Genomic DNA, 17,763 nt, shown 5'->3' with positions numbered 1-17,763 from the left:
CGTCGTCTCCTCCTCTCTCTCTCTCTCTCTCTCTCTCTCTCTCTCTCTCTCGTTTTTCTTTCGCTATCGCTATCTTTCGCTTCGCTCGTTCTGGGATTTAGCCGGCGAATTTCCGCATTGCATTCGTTATGGCGTTCACGACACGGTTTTACGACTTTGAAACCCCCTCCTATCACTCTTCTGCCTTTCAGCAATACCTAAAACAGCTGCCGTGTCCCCGTCTCTCGTTTGAGTTTCGCTCGTTTGACTTGAGTTCGGTTTATTTGCGCGCTTTACGATGCAGCGTGAGATATCTCGCTCTTGTACGTGTACGTGTGAGTGTGTGTGCGCGCGCGTGGAATGCTGTTGTGTGGGATGTATGTGCCGCTTGCCTCGTTCTCTTAACAACGTCCAGCGAACGAACATTGGACACTCCGCTAACAATGCTTTCGGTTTTACGAGCGCAACCGACTGCTGCGCCTGAACCTGCCCAGTTCAATACATCCGCAAGATTTCTCTCCGCTCGATGGTAGCATACCGAATGATCTCGGTACATCTCTGAACAGTCCGAATAATAGTAACATCCTTAAACTCTGAGCAAAAATTGTATTGTAACTATGAAAGATGTGTTACACATATTTTATTGATAAAATGAAATTATGAAGAAATTAGATTTTTCTATATTTTATGTGTGTGAAAGTAATACAAGAAGTTTAGCAGCGATTTAGAATTTGAATAAATAATTATTTTAATAAGAAGTAGAGATTTTTTTTAATGTTATATTTCAAGACATGTTTTTAAAAAATAATTAAGATAAAATAAGAAAAGTCCTTTAAATTATAAAATAGTAAAAATAGTAAAAATATATTGTTAATATCAACTTCGCTAAACTGTTTTATACATGTATATATAATATTACATATATACATAAAACATTTTTTTATACGGAAAGTATAAATTTTCAATTCCAGTCACTTTCTTCAAAGATTATACACCTGATACATTTTTAATTTAACCATCGTGCTGAGCTAAGCAAAGTAAAGTTGCAAAAAAATTCTAAAAGGGAAAAACTCTAAAAGGATCAGGTCAAAAATTTCCTTTTTTGCTCACTATTCCTTTTGCGGAATAAAACATAATTGTTAAAAAATATTTTTTTTATTGTGATAATGAAAGTTACTATAAAAGTAAAAGTACATGTAGTATAAATGTAACGTGCAATTTATATTCATGGTTTTGCACGTACAATCGCTTGAAAATTTATAAATAGAAACATCTGGTGATTATTCGATCGAGAGAGTAAAGTCAGATCATTGTCTGTCATAACACCTGCCTGAAAGCCGCTTAAGTTTCTTAATTTCTTATCCAATCGACACGATATCAACGAAAAATCGATATGCCGTAATTCGAATAACATGCGCCCCATCACTGTCGAAAGTCGCGTTTAATTAACTAATCGCGATCGACAAGATTCTCGACAATTTCCGGTCACCTCCGAGCCTGGCTTTCAGCAGACGGCGTATGCCACCCACGTAGAATTCTACCCCCGGTCGGCTCTTCGTGTCTCTCTTCCACGAGGCTCTCCGTGCGAAATCCGGAGCAAAAGAGACTTTCAGTCGCTCCGGTGGAGGCGCCCAAAAGCTCGAACAGCCCGGGAAGGTATATCCGATCGATAGAACGCACCGAGTTTCCGTGAGATAACGAGGGAAGGCCACGAAGCATCGATCAACCGTTTGCCGGCCCCTTTCGAAACGTGGTTCCATCGGCATCTTGCTCTCCACACTGACCCAAGTCAATCGTTCATTCCTGTGTGCATTCCAACGTGCACATAAAGTCTCGATGGACATGATCTAAACTCGCAACAATTCCTGAATCAATCGAACCAAAGCTAGATACCGATCTCGTCGGTTCTCGCACTATCGCACTATGAAACCAAAACCGATAATCATCGTGAATATAATACCGGAGAGATTAGGAAACAACGGTCAACGCCTCGTGAATGCGAATTCATTCATGTTTCCTCTTTGCAAACTTTGCGGTTTATTAAAAGTTAATCCTTTATGATTCAAACTATTTTCTCGCAAACGAGCAAAGATCAAGTATTTCGACTTTAATTTCATCTAATTGGCTAACATGAATTATAGAATTTTTTTTACTTATAAGAAGAAGACTAGTAAAAATTTGAAATGCGATTTATTGCAAAGGACAATTCTTTGTGTTTATATTAAACTTCCCAAAACCTACACTACGAAAAAATTCGAATGTTTGAAGAATTTTACCACGTATTATGTCGAGTCTGACTTGAATTGCAAATAGTTAGTATTAGCTAGCTTTGTTTCTCTTTTGAATCGCGTAGAAATCAGGAGGAAGATCCGGTCAGGATAAAAGTACCAATCGATAGATATGTTGAACCATGCGAAAGATCGAGCACTACGAATGATTTGATATCACTCGTTTCAGATTTCTGCGGGAGAGTTTACGCAACACAGGCGAGAACTCCGCAGACACATTCTATTGTCAAGCTATCCGTTACCTTCGACGTTAGATATCTTCCTGGTCTCGTTTCTGAGATGAAGAAAGATAGAAAACGACTGTAACGAGTTCAGGTCATGGAACAAAAAGGGAACTACAGGAGATTTTCACGCGAAGCCATTTTTCACCTTTTCAGGTGAACCAGCTGCGACATCTTCGCTTTCTTATACATATTTTCCGTTCTCGAGTTTCCTAGTGTAAAACCTTGCGATTCTTCACCTCATTTCCGCAAACTCCTACGACAATCGATAAAAAGTCGTCGCGTCCAGAATAAATTCAGAATTTGTAATTTTAAATTCATCGAATAGACAAAATTAATTCTCCAAAAGACGTAATATCGATATCTTTATATATCTTCTTTCTTAATAAATAATTTTCTTGTTAAGACATATTTCTTTTCCTCTCTTTTCAATTCTATCGTATCTCTATACTATTATTTTGATCAAAATCAAAATATCTAATAATACAACCATTATTACCGATGGTAACATTTATTAAAATATTTAAGAAGACAAAATAATTTTTGGTTACGTTATAACCGAACATTTGATTGACATTATTTCAATATTATTTGATAATTAGATTTTTTTCCTTATGAAGTGATTCTCATCGCCGCGGTATCGCGCGTTCTGGTCGAAGGAAGGGTCCTCTTCTATGTTACTTTATTTTTACACTCCACCGAAGCCTTTAATAAGCAAACTACTCAACCAAGATATTTCCCCGGCCTGTCTTTATCCCGCGACAGTCGCGCCCTTCGATGCTATCGCTGTCGCCACCGTAGTCATCATCATCATCATCATCATCATCGTCGTCGTCGTCGTCTTCCTTGTCGTCGTCGTCGCCGTTGTTGCCACTCGCTTTTCTTTTCTTTCCTTCACTACCCACTAATTCTCACTCATCGACACGAACACTACGACTTCAAGAAGGATTTCAAGAGACGTGTTGCGCGTTCATGTCGATTCATGACGCGTCTCGGTTGTGTAAAGCTGCTGGACATATTTTTCTACTCCACAAAAAAGTTATCCCTCATTGGCCGACACCCGACATCGGGCATCAAGTTTTCTCATTCGCTTTCTCTCTCTTTCTCTCTCTCCTGCAAACGTTATAATCTCAGTCTTCTCTCTCATTCTTTCTCATTCTCCATACACATCCCGACTCTCTCACTCTCACTCTAACCTCTCTCTCTTCTTTCGTTCTTCTCTCTCTCTCTCTCTCTCTCTCTCTCTCTCTCTCTCTCTCTCTCTCTCTGCCCCTGAATCTGCTCGTTTGTTATCGTCTTTATGCTTAAGTTACCTCTTTGAGTTACGTTGAGTACGTGTATCCTTTACTTAACTCGGTCTCCGTCAGCCGCCGAGCGTTTTATCTTTTGATTACCAGTTTTCTTTTGCGCATGCTATAGAGTATACTTAGTCTCCTAGGATTAACCGAGCGAACTAGTACTTAATATTCGCGCGGGTCGCGAGAGGATCTCGCTCGCCAGTTTAATGTTAACCATAAATATCATAACCGAAGGTGTTCCGCTCGATGGGACAGCACGTGGCTGGGCTGCATCCTCGAGCGATCCTGCGAAAATTTATTAATCGACTTCTTTTTCTCTTAGACAGTTGCTCCAGGAAACTTCTATGTAGCAACGTTGTGCGCCACGTACAATGATAATCTCACGTGCGATTATAATTGCTGCGTTACGTCGAGATTACTTTTGTCTTGTCTATGGCTAATAAACTTCCTTCATTTTCATAAACTTGTCAGAATTTTGAAAAAAACAATTAATTGTAAACTTTATCTTGTATGAAATTTAATGCAGAATTTATTTTTTTTTTATGTCTAGAATTTTTCGATTCGGGACGAAGTAATCTTCGACGTATTTGAATTTGCTAAAGGCGGTCGTACATTTTATATGACGATTTATTCTCGGCGAGATTTTTAAATAATCTTTAATTCTAATAATTGGAATCATTTAAAATATTTTTATTAATAATTGGAATCATTTAAAATATTTTTTTATTGCACGTGATCGAGGATTAAATATTTTTTTTCTAAACGAAATCAAGTTACTTTTTCCATGTGATTTAAAACTCGTTATGGAATTTCATTATTTAAATTGAATCAAATGTTCTTGTACGTTTACCCTAGGAATTTCGATGCAGGCTAAAATCATCTTTTTCACCCTCTAATCAACTATCTTCTTTATATTACAGTATTCGCGGCCTGAAAAAGGCGTAAATCGCGAGCGGAATCGCGCTCATTTATCAAAAATTTCAATATCGGCAAAGTTGTTCACGCGCAGTGATTTTTGAACATTCCGTTAATCCAAGTCTATTTTGTAAAATAGTGAGTATTCCTAGCGGGATTTTCCTCTTCAGCGCGATGAATTTTAATGCGAAACGTTTTCCACGTTCGTCACACTCATGATGGTTATGATACAAGTGCGCTTCCCCCTAGAGAATTTTCTCGTGTTGGTTCAAAATGTGACACGGGCAGTCTCACCCGTGATTTCCCGGAAACTTGTTCTGTAATTACATGCGAAATGCGTTAGCAGTAAATACCATATTTATGCAAAAAAAAAATACCGCTTTTCTCACGAGCGGTGCTATGAAAACGGCCCTGCGGCGTTTAACGAACGACTTGGCCGATTTTCAGAGACTCCAGTAGCGGATTAAGCTACGTAGAATTTTAATAAAGCGTGAAAGAAAAAAAGTTTCTTGGATAGAGCATTAATTAGTATTGTTCTCTTTTTGTAACATTAGCTGTTACAAATTAACAAAGCTTTCGAAAAAAAAAATGTGCGAAAAACGCACGAATTTTTACGTTTAGCGCCTATTTCACGCTGATCCGCTATTGAGAAAAATATATTACAATAATAACGAAAAAAAAAAAGAAAAAATAAGAAAAGAGACGATATAATAGAAATCGTCTAACGCACATGCTTGATTGAATGCCACTTACGCTGTGCACACTTGTCTTTTCTTGTCTGTTCTATGTGTTATTTCCTTTTGCGCCATAATTCTACAACCACCTCATCGCGACCACTACCACCAACCACCACCACCATCACCGACACCAACCAAACAACCATCCGTAAACTGCCAATATAAAAAATTTAAAAAAAAAATTAATATATATATATATATAAACACGTCTTCCCGTATTCGGAATGTGATCCGAACAAACCGACCAAAATCTCCGCCACTCTCTATCTCTTCTCTTCGGCCGCATTTGACGCTGCTCTCACATTGTTGGTTACTTCTGTCCTTTTACTTACGTCCACTACGCTCAACCATCGGTAAACCAACCATGGGCGCACCATGGCCACCATGGTAACCCGATGGTAACCCGACGGTGTCCGGTCCGAATACGACCCCACCTACCATCGCGTACGGTGAGTTGTTTTTTTGTTGAAAGTGCGAGTAAGAACCTACACTCTACTATTTCTATCCTCTGCTCTATCTCTATCTATCTATCTTTCCATCTTTCGATCGTGAATGACGGAACTGCGGGGACTCAACGCCGTTTTTTCCTCATCTTTATATGTGATTTAACGAAAACGAGTTCTCCGTTCGATCTTCTCTTCGGGTAACGAGACTCGATAATTACGAAAGATAATTCTCTGCAAAGAGAATTAGCATCGATCCCAGCGATAAACTTCGTTAACGGTCACGATCCCGATTTCTACCTCCTTTGGGAGTTCGAAACGGTTTCAGGGATTTCAAGGGGAGATTTCGGTCGCGAGTTGATTAGTGCAGAGGCGTTCAGTTCCCTAGCTACAGTCGTTCACGATTCGAATGCAGTCTATACAAATAGGAATATGTCTAACACCCAATGGTTCCCAATTAGTCGCGTTACTCGGTCGTCATTAATCCTCGACTGCTATACTTAAATTTCATCATCAAATGACTACCGCTTTTCCTTTGTAAATTAATTGATATAAACAGGCGTGAATCGTGAGTAAAAAAAAAACGATTGAAATTTGATTATATTTTTGATAAATGAATCAAAAGATTCCGACACTTTATTCGCCGCGGTGTCAAATTCGATTCCAGAATAACAGTCGGGGATTAAAAACACGTTTGCCATTGGGTATACGAGCTATTCTCGATAAACGGTCCACGTTACGAGACATAGGCGTCGCATTTCTAATTCTGTTTTTATTCATAAAAGAAAAATGAACGAGTGAGCGTTTCGTGCGTGGTTGTTATATGCGACGGCGCCTATGACTAGATAGAATGTCGAAGACCCGTCGTTTCAAAATGAGCGATACATCCGACCTGCATTCAGAAGATCGTTTGATATCTCGAGCCGACTTGATCGCTTATCTGGTCGTATTAAGCTCACATGGGAGACATCAACACATGTGTAAGATAATAGTTATTGTGTCGCGATATTATGAGAGTAATTGATGAGCAAGAAGCGACAAGCCGCGCCTATTTTGCAAGTCGGTTCGAGGGTAGTTGCGGCTTCTAAAACTGCTTTTGGGAAATCCGGTAGAGCATTAGTATCCCTGCGCTACAATGTCTCGAGCACAGGTTCACGAAACGGAAGACGAATCGTATCGAATCAGGTCGAATCGCTTGAAGGATCATTTCTGCAGTATCAAGTAATATCAGTAAATGATCTATTAAATAATTTTCTTGGCGCGTGAAAAATTTTCATTTAATTTCCCAATTGGTGAAATATAGAACATTGGAGGTTGCTAAGACCGCAATGATTAATGGCTCAGGATTGACTTCTTCTGTCCAGGAACTTGATTCTCTAATCACTCGTAAGAAAACGTATGCGCAAACTCAAAGTTACGAATGTTTACATTTGAAAATCTACGTACATAAATATATACTTAGGAAAAAAGCGTAGAAACTACACTGTAAATCCAAGCATATAATAAGTGCCTTCATATATACATATATGTGATTTAATTTTTTTTGTAAAAAAAAATAACACATACTGCATACGCAAAATGGATTTATTTATTCTAATGTAAGTGTTATCTAATGTAAGTGTTCTATATGGAAAAACAAATCAAACATGAAAACATTTATTACATTTGGATTTGCAGTGTACAAAAGTGATTGTATAAGTTTCATATGTAGAATTAATGTATAATTGAATAAACTTGAAAAAAAGTTATTGCAACTATAAAATAGTTTATTCAATGTGTATGTACATTAATTCTACATATAAAACTTGTCACTTTGTTACTACCATTATGTTTGTCTCTGAGTGTAGTTATGAGTACATTAGAAAATCAAGGCTCTAATAATTAACGGCTTTATTACATCCATAAATTTTTTAGAGGCGAATAGTTGAGAGTTTTACGATGATAAAATGGATAAGAAATGGTGATCTCAAGAATATATACGACGGGCCTCCGACATACTCAAAACTCGGTGCCAGACTCGACTGCGTTTTGATAAATGTTAGCTCGGTAGACAACTGTCGCAACGGCGGGCACGCGAAAATAACATCGGATCGCGTTACAAGCGGCGATTATTACACGTGGATCATTACAATCTCCTCCACTTTCAGAATCATTCAGATCGTCGAATTCTTGATTTATGCTGTTCCAATTATCCTTAAATAGTTTAAAAAGTTTGTGTTAAATTTAATTTATTTTAATTTGTGTTCCAAATAGTCCCAAATTTTCGTGTTAATACGAATGAATGTTAGGAAATAACACAAATATTATTAAAAAATTGACACAAAACATATGACACTAAACATAATTTATAAATAAACATAATTTATAAATAAATTATGGAAACATATTTCTTCAGTAAAATTAACATTTATAATATGTTAAATTAATGTATTTTATTTATCCTAGAATTTTTTTACGTTTTAAAATACATTATTTTTATGTTATTTGTTCACTTACTCATAAATTGTGTTATCTTAAAACTAAAAAATGTTGAATATTAATTTAACACAAAATAACATAATCCAAATAACATAATCATGTTATATTAAATTAATTCTCTATGTTAAATGTTAATATGTTAAAAATTTAACACAAAGATTTTAACAAGGATCAGTTTTAACATAAATACAAAATTTTTATTGTGTGTACGCGTGGAGATTATTCACGATAATATTACATCGTGACACAAGACTTGGTGAAGATTTTCAAATAATTTTATCGATAAATTTCTATTCGAGTAATTCGAGATAGGGTACGTTATATGATATGCAATATGCGTAATTAGAGCCGTTCGCGTCAAAGTTCACGTAAACTCGCTCGCTGAAATATCATCATTATTCTATACAATACCGAAGGTTACACGATAATCTATGTTTAATTTTATCGAAACATGGTATCTGTCTCGCTCTCGTGGAAATTCATTCCCGAATTATTGCTATGCTAAAACACTCTCACGGGATATGCATGTTTGCGTCATTCGGCATACAATTCTCGAATTACACTATTTCGAGCACCGACCGGTGACGCCGTTGCGGCAGATTACGTGTGCGTAACCGTGCGCTGAACACATAAATGTATAGAGAGCAAAAGGCTTGATCTGTTGTATAAGTTTGTAGTTGACGTATATACGTCGTTATATGTGCCGCATCCTCTCCATTTGTGAGCGCAGGAAACTGTCCCGGGGCTGTTGTCGGACGGCTCGATCGAAGAACGAGGCTATTCCAATACGAAATAAACGATTTCGTTTTTTCCGCTCCTTCCTGCTCGAAGTCGTCGCGAGAAGTCATTCGTCGGGAGTCACGCGAATCCCCAAACGTCGCGAGTAATTTTCCAAATTCCAAATAACCACCGCGGGGGAAGTTATAACACGGGATTCACAGAGCGAGCTGCAAAATTGCGCTCTTCGCTCGAAGGCCGAACGTCTAATATTTGACGTATCTCGACTTTATCGATCTTTCCTCCTCGCGACAGAAAACGGAGTGCCTTCGACGTCTTCGTGCTCCCCAAGCTCGTGTCGTCTTTCGTCGATCGTAAGATTTCCCGCGAGAGAATCCGTTTCTCGGATCCGCGAATCCTACCCGGGTAAACGCACTGATAATAAACTGCGAGCCGACAGAATAATCTCGTTACGCGAAAATTGCGGCTAAAACCCGATACCCGCTGCCAACGAGTTCGCGCGACGACGACATCTCGTTTCCGCCGATAGGCAAAATCTCATAACCAAGTGGAAACTCCGGTAATCGCGAGATTTTGGATTACGTGAGAGATTGAAACACGACGGAATGCACCTGTGCGTAATATAATATCGCGTACCCATCGAATAACTCGCCGTCGAGAGGCTCGCGGTTTTCAGCAGCACGATTTCGACTGTTAATTATAGAAAGTGTCATCATTTAATTGACCCGCGACGCGTATAATATCGTTGATATTCGAAATGGCTCGGTGACTATTTAAGGAATTCCGTTGATTAATCTATCAGCGACAAGCGTGCGAGGATCGCTGATCCTCCGAGTCTTGGACCACAAACCGATTCACGCTCACAACGTTTGTGAACATTATTTATCCTTGTTTAACTTTTAGTAAATAACGAGAATAAAATGATTTTTTATGATTCCTGCATATAGCATGCGGCAAACGCTTACTACGTAGCGGAAATTGGTGCGATAGCCAATCAATTTATCGCTTTTTCGTAAAAATAAAAAAGTGATTGTACAGGAAGGATAATGATTTTGTTGAAGTATTAAAAAATTTAGCTCCTACAGATCTGAAAGTAATAGTTGGATTATTAAAATAATTATGCAAGACGCTCAAGTTGATGGCTAGAATGTCAAAATTTTACTAGCTTGTTGATACTTGAGACTTCTTACATTATTATTTTGATACTTGAGACTTCTTACATTATTTTGAGGGTTCAAAAATTATTTTCATACTCGTAAAAATTAAATTTTTAGATGTTTCAACAACATCGTTTTTTCCATGTATAAATCTGAAAATAATTTTATTGATTATCAAGACGCTCAAGCTAGAATGTTAAAATTTTTTGCAGTACTACTCACCATACTTGAAATTCCTACGTAATTATTTTGAGCTAACAAATTTTTATATTTGTACAAGCTAAATTTTTAGATGCTTCAACAAAATCGTTTTTTCCGTATATATCTCAAAACTTTGTCAATTATCAAAATAATCAAAATAACAAGTCGCTTCACGGTCGATTCACGGTTGTTAGAATGTTAAAAAATGTTTTAGCAACATTATTCATACTTGAAATTCCTAACTATATAATATAATTATTTTGATGGCTCCACAAAATTATTTTCAGATCTATATATAGCTAAAATTCTAGATTTAATTTAATTTAGTTTATTGCAAAGCTTTATGAAAAAGACTCCATGTTAACAAAGTAATAAATATAAAATAAATATGATACAATAGACTATAATTAACATAAACATAAATACAATAGACAATAATAGATACTTCAACAAAATCGTTCTTTCCGAGTGGCTACCACCAACTTTCGTCGTGTGAGCGTTGTTACGTTCTTTATGCAAGAACTTTATGCATTATATGTTATAAGCATGAATTGAACCTAAAGAGGTCCAGGCCGATCTTCGTTGATTCCCGTTCGATCGATCTGCCTTTCAGATGACTCGCCAGCTCCGAAAACAAAACGCCCATCACACGGTTAGAGTTTTCGCGAATGACAGGAAAGATAGAAAGTTCGTATCTCTCTACGAGTTGACAAATCGGGCGATACGTTATCATGACAGCGGCCTAAGGACTGCGGATTCGTATCGTAAATCATTAGAATATCGCGGAATGACCGAGCATGTTTCGTCGATGCATGATGAGGAACGACATCGATATTTTCGACACGTATCTTTTTTGATCCGTCTGATTTAGCCGGGGATACGCATACGTAATAAAACACGGAGGAGCGGATTTGTTCTTTTCCTTCCATTGGATAAAAACGAGATGGAATTTTTGGGTGAACGATGTGGATTGGATCGCGCGATTGGAGTAAAAATAATGTAGACCCGCTTTCGTAAAAGATGCTATATTGCCAGAATGAATGCTAGTCAACCGTAGAAATTCCCAACCGAGTCTTTCCAACGCGAAAATAAAATAAACAATATAATATTTTAGCGCCTTGATAGAAGAAAGTAGAGAAAAAAGAGGGAATCCCTATCCTCTGATTTCTCGCTAACGGAAAATTTTAATGGCGCTACGGAACGAATTCACTCCCGTTCCTCGTTAAGGTACAATCGATCGAGCGACAAGGCTCGACCATTATGTCAATTAACGAGCAAACAGATAAATTGACGGCTTAGTGCGAAAGAGTGGCCGCTCAGTGAACATCCTTTTTTTTCTTCGGACATTTCATAAACTGTGAAATTCTGCCGGCGCTTCTACTTCGTTGGTCTTAGAGATTCTCTAATCGGAGTCAAGACACGAAACAGCCACTTTTGATTGATTCATGTTTGAACAACTCCTGAGAGAAAGAGAGAGAGAAAGAGAGAGCTGAAAAAAAAAGAAAGAGTAAATATATGTCTTTCTCTCTTTCGCATGATTTGATGCTAAAACTATAGACCCTGCATACAAAACACGGCTCGTGTCCAAACTCTCATTAGAGGGCATTTAGTTGATTCTAGAGGTACTAAAGTAGGAGATTGGTTACCATTTAAATAACTTCTGATTGGTCTACTATATTCAAAACAGTGCTTAAGATAGAAGAATGGGATAAAATAGAATAATATGCGTGGATATCTCATTTTATCTTGTACATAACCTATCTCATTTTATCTTAAGCATCTGAATATGGCGGATGGTACACTGTTAAATTCATAATGTCAAATTATCCAATTTAATTATTTTTAATGATTGAATTTCTATAGATCGCCTACTCAATATCGTTAATTTAATTTAAATAATAGAATTAAATGATTTAATTCGAGAAAATGTATTAAATTTGATTCAAATTTAGTTTATTATTTACTAAGTGCATACGTTAATATGGATGTTTACTTTAAAGCTAACTATAGAAATGGATTGATTTACATTTTGACACACATGAAGATTAAAAATAATAAAATGACTATTGACAATTTAACTTGAGAGATTGGATTGCCATTGCTTCTTTGAATATCTAACAGTGTAGCCATCTCCTATTTGAGGATCTCTAGTTGGTCCCAGCTTTTCGTGAGAGACGAACATGACTGGACCAGCTTGAGGCCGAATCGCCTGACCCGCGTTGATTCGATTCGTAAATGGAATCGTCACGAAAGCGGCGACTGTTTCGCGCTGATAACGAGCCTCGAAAGGTAGCAGGCGATTGTCAAGCGAAGTGGTAACGATAAGAGTTTGTAGTGGCCGATGGTGCGTACGTTTCACGCTTGTACAGCATGTGCATGTCTCTTCTTCTTTTGCATCGATTTACACGATATCTTGATATATCTTGATATATCTAGCGCGCGCGCACACGCACACACACACACACACACACACACACACACACACAAAATATTTTTGCAAAGAATTTGTATTTATGCACGTTTACGCAGCTTTTAGTGCACGCGCGTTTGCAATCACATTCTCTTTGCCTTTTTTCTTATCTCTCGTTTTTTTTTCTCGAACTGACAAATAAATCTTTTACCATTGGCGAAGAGTAGGTAATTCACTTGCGAACGCGACGAAGCACTTGCAATATTTTTTTTGTCACGTGACTGCTTTTCCTCCCTTCGCTCGTGATATGCGCAGACTATTTTGCCTGTAGTTGTCTTGGCGTGATCCGGTGAGAATAATGAGTGATTATTAATAACATAATGTATCCCCTGGTAAGCTCTGTGGTATGGATTACGTAGTAGTTAACGTGCGATGGCGAGAATCATCGCAAATGATTTGCAAGCGCGATAACGAACGCGCGGCAAATCGGTGACGAAGCGACGTGGCGAAGCTATTGAGTTTCTTGATTAAAATGTGTTGTAAATTAATGGATCAGCTTTTGTATTGTTGCAACAACTTTATCGATCACGATATTGAAGAATACTTTTGAACGTAGGCATATTGAAAATTTACACGGTGTAAAATTAAAAATGTTCAAAGACCATCGTAATTATCTTATGTTTGCTTTTAATTTTTTTTTTAATTTAGAGGTTAATGTTGACTATACTCAAGAAATCATTATAAATTGTTGAACTCGAACGGATCGCCGATTCCTTTCGCTATGTTGATCGTCACTGGATGATCTAGGTGCTAATATCTCATTATCATACAAATATCATAATATGCGTCTCTAATATTTATAGGTGCAGCAGCCAATCTACGTAAGGAAGTGATCAGAAATAAGATCAGAGCCATTGGCAAAATGGCACGGGTGTTCTCCGTCCTGAGGTTAGTGAACGATAAAACAATCTTTAAATACGTCATAATGTCCTGAAAGACTTTAATATAGAAATAATAAACTTAAAAGTTGATGCGAAATTCTCAACTCATAAGGATAGATTTTTGTACGAATTACAATTTAAAATAAAAAGATTACACATTATATATATTATAAAAACTGATCTACAACTTTTATAACTATTTAATGATTTTTAATGATTTAATGATTTTTATAATTATTTCATTGTTATTATAATGTAATTTTAATCTCTTTACAGAGAGGAGAGCGAGAGCGTTCTGCAGTTGAAGGGCTTGACGCCGACTGGAGCTTTACCGCTCGGTGCATTATCTGGTGGCAAAACCTCTCTGAAAAATGGTAAAAATTTTATAAAATAACTTTTGACATTAGCGTTGAGAATCATTGTAATTCAATTTAGAATTTAAAAATGTAGTGAATTGTTCATATATTTAATTATTCTATCGTGATGCAACGCGAAGGTAGAAGAGAAAAAATACCGGATGTCCCAATTATATTATTCGTGGATAATAAGCATCTTACAATATATTGAGTTGTCCGGAAAGTTCGTAGCCGATTAACCTATATAATTTAATAAATGTATACTAAAATTTAAATTTTCTGCGTTTCAATTTTCCTACATCGGCACGAACTTTCCGGACAACCCAATAATTTAGGATTTTGTAACCGGTGTGCCACAAAAATTTTAGAGAAAGTAAAAAGAAGCGGATTTTAGAAATAAATAAAAAGCGAGTGCTAGATAAGAAATGTTTTAAATTTTATGAAAATTATATTGTTTATTCTCATTTTAACAAATGCGATATCATCATTGCAATAAAATCGTTTTTTAAAAACTATGATAAAATGAAAAATAAAAACTTTAGAATTTTATTTTTTATATTTCTGAATGTGTCGTGTTAACAATATTTGATAAAAAATCTATGCTAAGCATTGAATGCATGCGCACCTGTGATGATATACCTCAAAAAATTTGGCTCGTTATTTAATGTGCCATGAATAGAAAAGGGTTGAAAATCGCTGGTATAATTAGATAATCACGAAATAGAGAGAATTTAATCTTTGCGGAAACAGTTCTCTTATAATTTCGCGTGTTCTAACATTCTGTTTGCTTTATCTCCTTTTTTTCTGCCGTTCATACAGCACTTCAAGGCTTCTCGCCGAATCACAAAATTACCTCGTTCGCTGAGGCCAAGGGTTTGGATGCCATAAACGAAAGAATGCCACCGAGGAAAGATGCACCGCCTACACCGGCAAACGAGGAGAAATCCGTGGCAAAGCCGCCGCCTCCTGCGGGAGACAAGCGGGACCACAACATGCCGCAACCGCAATCGTGAGCCCCACATTCGTCCACTCAAGGTAGTTCGTCCACTCACGCAGATTTTAAATATTGAAAGAAAAATCCTTCCTTCTGCCTGACTTTTTCTTTCTTGCTTTAGATGTTTGGCTTTTCGACTCATTTAAAGGGTCATTTACTAGTAAGTAAATGCGTAGCAAGTATTTATCCTCCTCAGGGAACAGTCATTAGAGTGATGATTTCCAAATGTAAAAAATGCGTACGTGAGGCACGGGTGGAATCAAACCGGATCCACACTGAAGCCACTCGTGCCACTTTCTACCTGATTTAATCAGTAAATTTCAGTCAGTAAGATTACATGATATTTAACGCTGTCTTAACCGACTTCGATGCTCTTACTCGAGTTGAATAATTACTTGCCGAGGAATTAATTATTAAGAGTTTTTTAAAAATCTTTCTCCAATGCCTTGTGAAATAATATGAATATTTTAGTCATTAATTTACGATAACTTAGTGCTTTTTTCCTAATGTGACAAAACACATGTTAAGGATGTATCAAGTGTATACTCTTTGCAAAAAGTGATAGGAATTGAAAATTTATATTTTATTTATTTTTTATATATACATATGAAACAGTTCAATAAGATCAACATTTACATTTATTGATACAATTTTATAATTTAAATGAAAATTTTTGCATTTTTATTTAATTATTATTTTAAAACATTACTTCTTATTGAAATAATATTTGATTCAGGTTCTAAATCGCAGCAAAACTGTTTGTATTACTTTTAAATGTTGTGTATAAAAAATTAATTTCCTTAATTTTTTCATTTTGTTAAAAAATACATAATATATTTTTAATATTTAAGAGTTTTTTAAAAATCTTTCTCCAATGCCTTGTGAAATAATATGAATATTTTAGTCATTAATTTACGATAACTTAGTGCTTTTTTCCTAATGTGACAAAACACATGTTAAGGATGTATCAAGTGTATACTCTTTGCAAAAAGTGATAGGAATTGAAAATTTATATTTTATTTATTTTTATATATACATATGAAACAGTTCAATAAGACCAACATTTACATTTATTGATACAATTTTATAATTTAAATGAAAATTTTTGCATTTTTATTTAATTATTATTTTAAAACATTACTTCTTATTGAAATAATATTTGATTCAGGTTCTAAATCGCAGCAAAACTGTTTGTATTACTTTTAAATGTTGTGTATAAAAAAATTAATTTCCTTAATTTTTTCATTTTGTTAAAAAATACATAATATATTTTTAATATTATCTTCAATATTATATTAAAAATTATAGATTGTTATATTTTTTAAATATTATCTTTTGAAAAAGATCAATACATTTGGGTTAGAACATTTTTCATCTGATACTGCCAACGGGAAAAGAATAAAGATGAGTACGCTACATATTTCATATTACCGCATTAATATAAAGTGAACGTTTTTTCAGATGGCGGATGGATGGATGGGTCCTAAGACCCCGGCTATCACCGCCACACCGAACATTTGCAAACCATTGCTCGTCTCTCCCCCCCCCCTCCCCCTCCCCCCGGCTGTTACAACCAGTGCGCCATTCATCGAGGAGTCAGGAGAAATCATCGCCGTCGCAAAAGGAAAATCAGGAACGGACAGACGGTTGCGAAGCGAAAGCGATTTTTCATCGATGCGATTTTCAACGAGCATCATCATCGGTCCCGGTGTGCGCATAGCAAAAGAAAGCAAGCAGTCAAGGAAAGGGGGCTACACGAACATCGAGAAACACTCAGCCGGGTGTTTCGTAGCAGGCCTCCTCTTCTTCGAGGATTTGCCTCCGTATCTCTTTTTAGCGTACACTCGCGAATGGAAAATGAGAATGTTAGCCTCCCTTCTGCGATGAACCGCGCGCGTGCGATGTTCTCCGTTCTCTCGCCGCTCGTACAATTATTCCTTGCTCTTTTTCTTTCTATCTCTCTATATATCTCTCTCTCTCCTATATATCTTATCTCCTTACCTTCGCTCCGTCTCTCGCAATTTCTCGCTCTTCTTCTCTTCCCAGCATCCACGGACCTGTACACTACACTGTCCGCGTGTACACTTTCTCGCGAATTAATCGACCCAATGTACATACGCGCGCGCGCGCGCATGTACGTATATATCAACGAGCGGAACGGTAGCGATATATCTTATAGGTAGATTCGTTTACACGTCGACATGTTCATGTATAAGGAAGAACGACTTCCCCCTGTCTTCATTAAGTACTATTTCTCTCGTGTCATTTCTTTCTCCGATGTGGGAAAGCGATGAGAGACGGAACGAACGATTCGCGCGCGGTTACATCTATATTAATGAGAGGAATCGCATAGACAGTGTGAAAGAGAGAGAATGAGAGGGAGAGAAAGAGAAAGAGAGAAAGGACGAGCGGTCTCCGCCAAAGAAACAAAGAAGGCAGCTGGCCTGTCGTCACGGCGGAGCTTCCGGTTTTAGGATTTTACTAGGTTCTTAAGATGTGTCCGCCCTAGGTGACGCGCGTAAGGGCATCCCCCGCGCCACGGGGTGAGGTTACTTAAACCTTAAGTCTAAGCTAAGCTTAGGGTTAAGTCGTAAATATATATATATA

At 36.9% G+C, this 17,763-nt stretch overlaps 1 protein-coding gene across 1 annotated transcript in view; it reads left to right on the top strand.

Annotated features, from left to right (window-relative positions):
- The window catches only part of LOC105625924 (serine/threonine-protein phosphatase 2B catalytic subunit 2-like), a 160,370-nt gene extending 145,195 nt beyond the window's left edge, over positions 1-15,175 (top strand). Inside the window, exons 11-13 of the mRNA XM_012207234.1 lie at positions 13,729-13,813; positions 14,083-14,180; positions 14,982-15,175. Coding sequence (XP_012062624.1) covers positions 13,729-13,813; positions 14,083-14,180; positions 14,982-15,175 — 377 coding nt within the window. The remainder of the gene's footprint in view (positions 1-13,728; positions 13,814-14,082; positions 14,181-14,981) is intronic.
- Positions 15,176-17,763: the final 2,588 nt, after the last annotated feature.

Source organism: Atta cephalotes (genome assembly GCF_000143395.1).
Source record: "Atta cephalotes unplaced genomic scaffold scaffold00004, whole genome shotgun sequence".
NCBI classification, from domain to species: Eukaryota; Metazoa; Arthropoda; class Insecta; order Hymenoptera; family Formicidae; genus Atta; species Atta cephalotes.
This window is presented reverse-complemented; position numbering and strand designations above follow the sequence as displayed.